The sequence below is a fragment of the Strongylocentrotus purpuratus genome, unplaced genomic scaffold (assembly GCF_000002235.5).
Source record: "Strongylocentrotus purpuratus isolate Spur 01 unplaced genomic scaffold, Spur_5.0 spur5_scaffold_3, whole genome shotgun sequence".
Classification (NCBI taxonomy): domain Eukaryota; kingdom Metazoa; phylum Echinodermata; class Echinoidea; order Camarodonta; family Strongylocentrotidae; genus Strongylocentrotus; species Strongylocentrotus purpuratus.
Genome location: NW_022145609.1, coordinates 14419036 through 14429549, shown reverse-complemented (window position 1 = coordinate 14429549; position 10514 = coordinate 14419036). Strand labels below are relative to the sequence as shown.

The window sequence follows — 10514 nt, the reverse complement described above, 5'->3', positions numbered from 1 at the left end:
TGGCAGTAACTGGCGTATCACCTGGCGAAGACAAAGTCAAAGTGGTAAGGTCTTTGCAAGATAGGCAATACGATATCATTTCTGAATACACCAACATCACAACCGCATAAGACTTGGTCAGATATCGCGCGGTAAACCGATGCAAAAAATAAAATAGCTGCATATTTGTCACGTGTTTAAGTGTAAAGGTATGGCTCTTTACGTCATTATATCAAAACAATGCGGTTTTGTGACGTCATATTTGTACGTGCCTTTATTAAAAAAGGGACAACAATGGGGGACATAGTTCTAGATATTGGACTTTCTTTTAGATACCAAACATTACGAAGTTTAACAATTATTTCGTCCAAACCCGAATATTGGACAGACGTTGATAATTGAGATGAAATTTAATATGACGAGGATCATCAATAGGTCTACATAGAAAATATGGAACTTTAGAAGAACACTCACAAAGGAAAGACCAGGATAGATGTATTTTGAAAATATTGTAATCAGAAACTTTGATAGTGATGCACACACAATGATGTACTCAACGAAGTGTCATTTTTTTGACGATGTAAACGTGCCTGTAAATACAGTTTGAAATCCCATGATATTACCATCGTCAGTTTATGTAACGCCTGTAAGTTAATTACTGATAATCTCGAATTTAATAATTTGATCATTTCAAATCATTTGACCACTTCAACACGATATATATATATATATATGTATTATTTTAACAAATCAATTTTTTCCCCAAATAAATGCAAAGGGTATATTCATGCATTGATTATGCGTGCGTGTGTGGAATATAAGATTGCGCAAATTTTCACAGCGTGGCAACTTTTGTTGTAGTGTGTGATAGGATGTGTTTTGGGATGTGTTTTTGGTATGGTGGTGTGTATGAATGTGGTGTGTTTTGTGGTGTGTGTGTGTTTGTGTTTGTGTGAGGGAGTGGGATCTGGGAGTACCAGTAAAATAACCTCCAGTTTTTATTTTTTATTTTTTATTTTGTTATTAGTGAATATGTACAATTGACTAATGTTTATGTACTTTCAATTTTGCTCAGTTATATATACGGCATATGACTTTTTATTTAATTATGTTTTTGTTTATGTATAAGCAATCAATATTGAAAATGTTTTTATTTTATTTAATTGTATGTTTTAATTACACTATTGGAGGAATAAAAAAAATATATTATAATAAAATTAAAGAAGTGTGTGTACATGAATGTGTATGTGTGTTGGGAGGATGCGTGTGCGTGTGTGCGTAAAGCTCTTTTTGAAATATTGTTCATCCAGTGCATAACATGTTATATGGTTATATATGAGTAATAACTTCCAACTGTATATGATTCTGTGCTAATTAGTAACTGAACGTATATATGATTTCTTGAGCATTTGTAATAGTTTGATAACGAGATGTAAAAACGGAAAGGTGCGAATTGTTGTCATATATGTCCTTTATGTTGGGGTAATGTAGCTGCATTATTTTGTAATACTATATTAATTCTGTTATGCTTATGTGATTATTAGTGACCAAAAGTATATATGCTTTGTAACGCATTTGTAAGTTTAATGACGAGATATAAAAATGTTGCGATTTGATATATGTGTCTTTTAAAAAACTTGAATTGAATTGAATTCAATGTATGTCGGAGTAATATGTGACTATAATATCTTGTAATATTATGTTTAATTATATACATACATTATCAATCTGTTATTATTTTTTGTAAATTGAATGAACAATAAAATATCTTTAAAAAACAAACCTCTATTTATTTTTGTGAAAGTAAAAAGTTAAAGAAAGTTAAAATATTTTCTTTCACTTTTAGTGTTGAATCATTTGAATGTAAATATATTAGATACATTTCACCGATAAGCGTGAACAAAATGTAGGACACATTGTGAGTACCATGGGATAACTATTTTTTTGGGAGAAATTTCTTTTACTCGCGACGTATGTCAAATAACTAATACGTGTTTGATCGCCACAGCTTTAAAACATTAGACCTTTATCATTTGTCAAATTTTCTTTGATATCTGTGGATCTATATTTCTCTTTTTTCTGCCTTTCATTAAACCCCGTGTTAAAAAGGTTTCGTTCGTTTTTCATGTCGCTTTTCGCAATAAACGACACAGTGTACAGCTAATGTGGTAATAAGACTCTTCCATGCCTTTGTCCAAACTAAGTAAATATCTGCTTCCCACTAATATTCACCAAAGGACAAAACACTGACATAAAACATTGCTGTTTTATATTTAGCCGTATAATTTGAAAAAAATAGTGAACCACTTTCTAACTGATTTCTAATCTGTTTAAAGAATCGACCAATATTTTCAAAACTTTTTTAGTATAGCAAGAAAATCTGCTTTTCCATATTCTTTCCTTTCTGATTCTTGGAGAATTTCGGCTAGCGGTCTGGCGATTTGGGGAAAATGAACCCGTCCCCAAGAAAATTGTTCTAGATTGACATTTTCAAGGATATACTATGGCATACGATACCATACCACCAATTTAGTGACGGATGAAGAATATCACTTGTCAAAAATCAATCCACTGTTCATTTTAAAAGAGGGAGAACCAGAGCTGTTTGTGGTTTCAGAGACATATTCTAACGCTTTATATAACCAGATAAACTATTCTTGCTATAAAATGGGTGGCGGAGAAGAAATAGCACCATTGACACTTTTCAACCAGAAGTACGTCTCGTAAATGGCTCCAACCATGCTAAAGGAAGAGTGGAGTTCTTGTATAGTGAATCCTGGCGCACTGTCTGTGGTGCCTCGTGGGATCTAAGAGATGTAAGAGTGGTTTGCAGAATACTGGGGTTCGACGGTGCCCTGGCTGCGTCACGATCAGCGAGGTTTGGTCAGGGATCTGGTGATGTTCTTCGTGTCGATTGCTGGGGAACAGAAGACAGCCTGGCCGACTGTCCATACTTTGGGGCCAGCATTCCCTGCGGACATCACATGGATGCAGGTGCCGTATGTTATTTAGGAGGTACGGACTAACAAAAAAAGAAAAATGTGGAACGCGCATGTTTTCAGAATTATATTACTTTTTTAAAACTTTAATTACGTTCATAAAATATTTACAATATTTCCGAAAGTCTCCCCTTCAATAAATACATGAATACATGAAATGCGACGTAGGAATACCTTATTGAGATTGACAAATTTCTATTTTTGTCCATGCCATTCCTAATTCACGAAAAAAATGAAGTCGAATCATGTAAACAAAAACATAAAATTTAACATATTTTCATTATATAGCCCATCCGAACCCATTCCAGGCTCGGCTTGTCAATGGCTCTGACAGTGCTTAAGGCAGAGTAGAGGTCTTGCAAGACGGATCCTGGGGAACTGTTTGTGGTGTTGGCTGGGATCTGAGAGACGCGAGGGTAGTCTGCAGGATGCTGGGGTTTGATGGAGCATTGGACGCACCGGGGTCTGCAAGGTTTGGTCAGGGCTCTAGTCGTATTCTTCTCGATAGGGTCAACTGTGATGGTACAGAAGACAACCTTGCAGAATGTGGTTATTCAGTGAATGCACTTTACTCATGCAGTCATACAAGTGATGCAGGTGCCATGTGTTACTCAGGAGGTATTATTTCTAGATATTATAAACTAGTAGTACACCTATCCGAGAACGAACATCAGAATAATTATTTTATAAGTGACTTTAAAAATCTCCCTTTTTGCCTCTTAATGAATTTATTTTTAACTAATTTTGTTAAGGGGCTGGATCTTTCACAAAATATATAGTTATTATCATTGTGCAAGTTGTTTTCATTCGGTCGATTTATAAGGAGGCAGGTATTGTGGAGGAACGTACATAATAGTCATGTAAGAATAAGATGTTTCCCTACGGTCTATAAATCATTGGATTAAGGCACAATGGTGTTAATTTTCTTCGCGTCTACACTCCGCATTTCATATGTAGTTAATTACGAGGTAGTACTGATAGGATAACTATTTGCAATCAATAGCAACCGAAAGATGGCTCGATTTATTTAAACTGCCATCATACTTTTTCATCTAACGTATGTTGAAATTTGTGATGATATCATCTATAAGAAAATAACAGTTATTTAAGTTTTTATTCTCTTGTAGTCCATCCGAACCCATTTAAAGTTCGTCTTGTCGGTGGGTCCAACGATGCTGAAGGGAGAGTAGAACTTTTGCACGGTGGATCCTGGGGAACTATCTGTGATGACAGCTGGGATCTGAGAGACGCGAGGGTGGTTTGTAGAATGCTGGGGTTTGGTGGAGCCTTGGACGCACCGGGATCTGCTAGGTTTGGTCAGGGCGCTGGTCGTATTATTCTAGATGTCGTCGGATGTGACGGAACAGAAGAAAACGTAGCAGAATGTATTCACCGAGGGATTGGAGTACATTACTGTGGACATGATGAAGATGCGGGCGCTATTTGTTACAATGGAGGTATGTTTAACCGCCACAAGCAGTCCCGATATATCATTATATTAGGAGTTTACTTATTATCCACTAATATCAGTCGTGGATGGTCTTGAGCTGATGATATGTTCAAGAAAAGACATGTTAATAATTAGTCTAGTTTCCACTAGTTCCCTTCCGGCTTATTCAAAGTAGGGACCAATACTTTAGCTTAAGAATCATATTGAAACCATCTAAACTTTTCTACTACAGTAACTTCACAAATAACATATACATAACTGCCTTGTGCCATATATTTCATTTTGTGTGCTATTTCACATTTTATTGGTTTTTAATTGCATTATCAATTGCCGACTTCCTTTGCCTCAGCCCATCCAAATCCTTTCGGAATAAGGCTGGTCGATGGATCCAGCAAAGCTGCAGGAAGAGTGGAGGTCTTCTACGATGGATCCTGGGGAACTATCTGTGATAATGGCTGGGATCTGAGAGACGCGAGGGTCGTCTGCAGAATGCTGGGGTTTGAGGGAGCCTTGGACGCACCGACATCTGCAAGGTTTGGTCAGGGATCTGGGGATATACTTCTCAATCTTGTTGGTTGTGACGGAACGGAGGCAAATCTTGCGGACTGTGCACATCTTGGGTTAGGTGTCAATTTCTGCGGACATGAAGAGGATGCTGGTGCCATCTGTTACTCGGGAGGTATGTGTCAACACTTTCGGTAAAATGATATTGTGTGCATACCTTTTTTTGATATAGTCAGGCACAAGAGTGGTTTCATAATCACCCTGTAAAGATTGTTGTTCAGCTGTTTTAAGTCGTTTCACTGACATTCGTGCCGGATAGACGCTGTTTGCACAATGTAAAGAATGTGCAATGAATGAATTGTCACAAGAAAACAGGGCACTATTTGGGTAATGGTCATTTATTTTAAAATGTGTATTTTACAGTCTAATTTGCATGATAGACACTTTCACTAAATGTCGATACATCTCCCGGGTATAACAAAGGCTAGTATAGATGTCTTCGATAGGAGGCTGAACAGATATATAGTAGATGATACGATTATTAAAAAACTCTCCAACTCCAATAAGATATTGACTTAAATTGAATGCATACCCAAATAATTATATGAAGAACTAAACTAGAAAAGGACAGAGAATGACAATTACTAAAAGAAAGAAATTTCATTTTCGTTTTAGCCTATCCAAACTCTGTTGGAGTACGGCTCGTGGGTGGATCCAACAGTTCTGAAGGCAGAGTGGAGATCAGATACAACGGCACCTGGGGAACAGTTTGCGACGATGGCTGGGATTTGCAAGATGCAAATGTCGTATGCAGAATGCTAGGATTCGGAAACGCCTCGACTGCACCAGGTTCAGCCCAGTTTGGCGAGGGGTCCGATGACATTCTCCTGTCTCATGTCGGGTGCGATGGAACGGAAGACAATCTTGCGGACTGCGCACATCTAGGATTTGGAGTGAACAACTGTCAACATAACGAAGACGCCGGGGTCACGTGTCTCATAGGAGGTACAATATTTAAATGTTACGCACATTGCATCCAGTCATCATTTTTCATTTAACCTTTCAAAGTGACCTAACTAATTTTGACACGTTTTGAATCCAATTATGAATGAATTGCTTACAAGGAAAAAGGTAAAAAATTATTTACGAAATTCATTATAAAGATAACTATTCTTATACAGGGAAACGGAATCGTGTGCATTATATTAAGCAGTTACGATTCAAGCTGGAATCAGCGCAATGACGAGAAATAAAGGATTTAATTACTTCAAAAAGTTACTAACTTTCTCTTAACTTCATTCAAAACTTTATACACACCTTCGTTTTCAAATCTTTATAATAATAAATATCATAGCCCATGTTTTTATCTTTTTTCCCGTATATATTTTGAAAATGTGAAATGTCTTAATGTGAATTGTTTATTAATGATATTTATCTTATGTTCCACTTTTGTCATAGATATGGCTGCCTATTCCCATTTAGTCGCGCCTGATGTTACGACACCTACAACTGACGATCCGATGACAGCTGCTGACGACATTACAGTAGCATCGTCAAGTACGCAGAAAATTTCCCGCAATCAGGAAATCCCGACTAATTTTGAAGATCTGAACTTGAATACAAGACCTAGTCTGTTGTCAGATCTTCCAAAGATATTTCTACTTGGGCTTTGCGTTTTATTGTTTACCATCATTCTGATATTGTCCTGCTGGTACTGTCTTCATAGAATAAGAAAAAGAAGGGCTGCGAAAAATATAAACGCCGATATTTATGTGGATGTAACAAGTATTGGCACGATGCAAGCTATTTCGCTTAACTCAGTTTATCAAGACCTGAACGCCCCACCTCGGTTACCGGATAGACGAAAATCCGGTATGCTTCATCATGATTATAAATCAGATATAGCAACTGATGATGACGGAAAAAATGATCTGAATCTCTCGCAATACATCACAAAAGGAGAACCACATAAATACATGGACATGAATACCGTTTATGAAACACCTGACAATGAAAAACACTTTGATCTCGATGGATATATCCTTCCGACCAGGGACGCATTATCGGATGATGGAGTGACAGCGACGGCTGATCAATTTCGTGACGATAAATCGAATAATCATGAGTACATCGACATGAAAACTGTCTACCAAACGCCCTCAGCGGGGAAACATGTGGACATGGATGGATATCTTCTCCCGTGAGAGGACAACTCCGACACAGACCCGAGCAAAAACGATGGAAAAACACTATCTAGTGTGCAAATAAATAAAACTGCACCTCAAAAAACTCCTGAAGTTTCTAAGAGTATATGGACATGACAACTGTGGGGTAAAAGATAAAAGATACAATTAGACACTTATGAGAAGTGGTTCAGTTGTTGATAATGCACTTATCCGTCATTTGTAAGGATATACACAAGTGTGCTGAAATAAAAGATTATCGAATGAGAGCCGTATTTTAGTAGTAACAAATCACCACGATCGAAAAGGATTCTTCCGCTTCAGTACGATGGAAAACTGAAAGGGATGTCAAATGTAATTATTAATGGCGGTCATAAGTTCAGCAAGTAAATTAAAATCCTCTTTAGTTCCATACGATCTCAGTTCAATGACGATTAATGCCTATTCTATTACCATTCACACGCAACTGTTTTTCTAAATAATTGTTTAATTCAAAGGACATATCCAATGATTAAACTTATCTTCAAACCACTGATCTAAACCAACTCGTAGATTAGACACTGTCAGACTTATATAGGTTTTTTTCTTCTCCATTGTGTAATACCATTCAAGACAAAATGTATGACAGTAATACAGACTTTCATGTAAATGTCAGGCTAAACGACAATAATTACGTTATCAGTGTTGAAATAATGAATAAAACAATAAGCATTTGGGTACAAAAAATGAAAATATCATATATTTTCTGTAATTTTACCTCTTTGTGATACACGAATAACCATTTCTGTAAGATTGTAAATAAATTCACGAATGTAATTGCTTAACCAAATAAGAGCAAAATGTTCGACATAGCAAGGTATGTACAATAAGGGAAACAAATGAAATCGTATCAATCATATTGCGTTCCTTCTTTTAGTGTAGACGTTACATATCAAACTATTTAGATATTGACTGTACTCGATTGCCTCTATCATTATCATCACATTAGATGTGGCTCAATTCATTATGTAATAGAGATGTTAAGAGATTATTCATAATCATATGTAAGTCCTTTCTATGCATCAAAATAATCTATTTTCACAATACGTATTTGTCCAACGATAATAAAAAGGGATAACAAGTCAGGCTTAAAGGTAAAGACCAGTATTGGAAACGCCCCAATTTCAAAAAATGAAATGGAAGCTCTCATTACCAATCATGTGAAAGAATATGTTTTGACTAATACATGATGATAACAAATTTGCCGGGAAACCGCCTAATTCATATATTTGGTAAATTTGTTTCTCTCATGGTCTGTGAGAGATATAGGGTAGTCCCATATACATCTTTCTGTGTATAGTGCTTGTACCTTTAGGAAGAATGGGCCAAATTTCTTATCATTTTGATGATTCCAGAACCTTGCAGATGCTAGATGCTAGATGATCAACCTTTTCTGATCAATTTTACAACGTTTCTTTCACAATGCAATCGCATGACCATAACTGGTCTTTACCTTTAACATCGCAACTAAATATACCTATCTTGCTTTGAAAATAACAGTTCTGGCTCCTCGACAGTATGTTTCTTCCTTTTGTTTGGTGCATTTGTTAGTGAGTATCCTTTTGGCTATAAACGTGTCATGGGACACTCAATATATTGTTACAATGTGCACGACTTTGCAAAATATAACAACCCTTTTAACACGGTATAACGCATACAAAAGAGAATCTTCTGCGCACCTCTCTTCCTTGCATAATTACTCCATTGTTTGATCAGCGCGCATGGCTCGACTCCAAGGGATCAATCAAGGCAAGAGGTCGCAAATACCCTCAATTTTATATTACAAATACTGCATGCATTCAGTATTACATATAATCACTTAAAAATTTAGATGATGTATACGTATACTTATATGATGTATATCTTCCCAAACAGAATATTGATTGTTACATTACATTGTAAAGTGATTATATGTTTATAAACAGAATATTGATGTACATCAATGAAGTTTAATAAATACAATACAATACATGTAAATTTAGAATGTGTCTCGAGCCATTATATCTTAATCTCAGCTTGCTGCCTCGGTGAAATATAGCCTCACTCTGGAAGTTGTCGGTTCACATATTTTGTTGTAGGCCTACTTGAACGCCGGAGCATGGGATATTTCTATATGTGCGTGAGTGAACGTGCAACGTAAACACTTTTTTGGTACTGTATAATGCGTGCTAAAGTTAATTAGACTGTGCGGGTTTTGGCCAAATCTACGGGCGTTCTCAATGACGCCCCAAGTGAATCAAGTGCCTCGATACAAACTATTTAATTCACCTGATAATAATACTAGTATTTAAATAGACATAATCCAATCTGCATACATGTTGCCACACTTAATACATGCAGTTTGCATTCTGACTATTGCGAATCCTAGACAGATGAATGAAATAATTTGTATTGAGGAACTTCACAAAGACGTATGTATTAAATTTGATTACATTACGGAAATGGCCTGTTCCCTTCCACGCAATACAATACAGACGGGACTACACGACTAGAACAACTTGTCTCGACCAAGCCACAAAACGGCTGTTTATCAAATTTCAACAATAATTTATCATCAGGTTTTAAAACAATTCATGTTATATCCATATTCATGTTGTTATTGTTCAGAAACACTAATCGGAAGAAAAAAAACTCACCGAAGAGTCATTCGTGTCAGGGGCGAATCTAGGGGGGGGGGGGGTTAGGAGGTTTAAATCCTCCCTTGGGCTGGCCAAGGTGCTTTTTACCCCCCCCCCGAAATATTGGTTGGCACTTTTTTCAAATTGAAAACAAATGTTAGTGCTCCCTACCCCCCCCCCCCCACTAAGCGAAATATTGGTCGGCGCGATTTTTCAAATGTCAACCCCCCCCCCCCCCCCGCCCACGCCATAAAAAAGAAGCTAGATCCGCCTGTTAAAATTCGTCATTCTTCGTTATTAGACGAATCAGTCGTTTAGACGTACCATCTTTGGTACAAGCTCGCTGATTGGCTGTTTATTCACTTAGGGCGTCATTGAGAACGCCCGTAGATTTGGCCAAAACCCGTTCTGGATTTCAATACCTCAGCGATCACCCTGCTGTTACTATAGTAGCTTCTCGATTTTGCACACGAACCGCAGATTCTCTGTCCGCAATGAGCTTGCGAAATACCCCTAATGTTTGTCGAACTGGCAACAACTAATTTATGCAGCTTGGATTCTGTCTATTGAAATAATATTATCCTTATCAGGTGAATGAAATATTTTGTATCGAGGCACTTCACAAAGACGTATGCATTAAATTGGGTTACATTACGAAAATTGCCTAATGGCATTGCAAATGCAATACCTCCGTAAAGATACGTACGCATTCACCGAAAAGCGAAACCACGTATTGTATCAA

The 10514-nt window shown here is 36.9% G+C and overlaps 1 protein-coding gene across 1 annotated transcript in view; it reads left to right on the top strand.

Moving 5' to 3' along the window:
* Positions 1-3406: 3406 nt before the first annotated feature.
* The window catches only part of LOC754921 (deleted in malignant brain tumors 1 protein-like), a 55830-nt gene continuing 48722 nt past the window's right edge, over positions 3407-10514 (top strand). Inside the window, exons 1-5 of the mRNA XM_030995764.1 lie at positions 3407-3596; positions 4106-4435; positions 4778-5113; positions 5629-5937; positions 6391-6489. Coding sequence (XP_030851624.1) covers positions 3407-3596; positions 4106-4435; positions 4778-5113; positions 5629-5937; positions 6391-6489 — 1264 coding nt within the window. The remainder of the gene's footprint in view (positions 3597-4105; positions 4436-4777; positions 5114-5628; positions 5938-6390; positions 6490-10514) is intronic.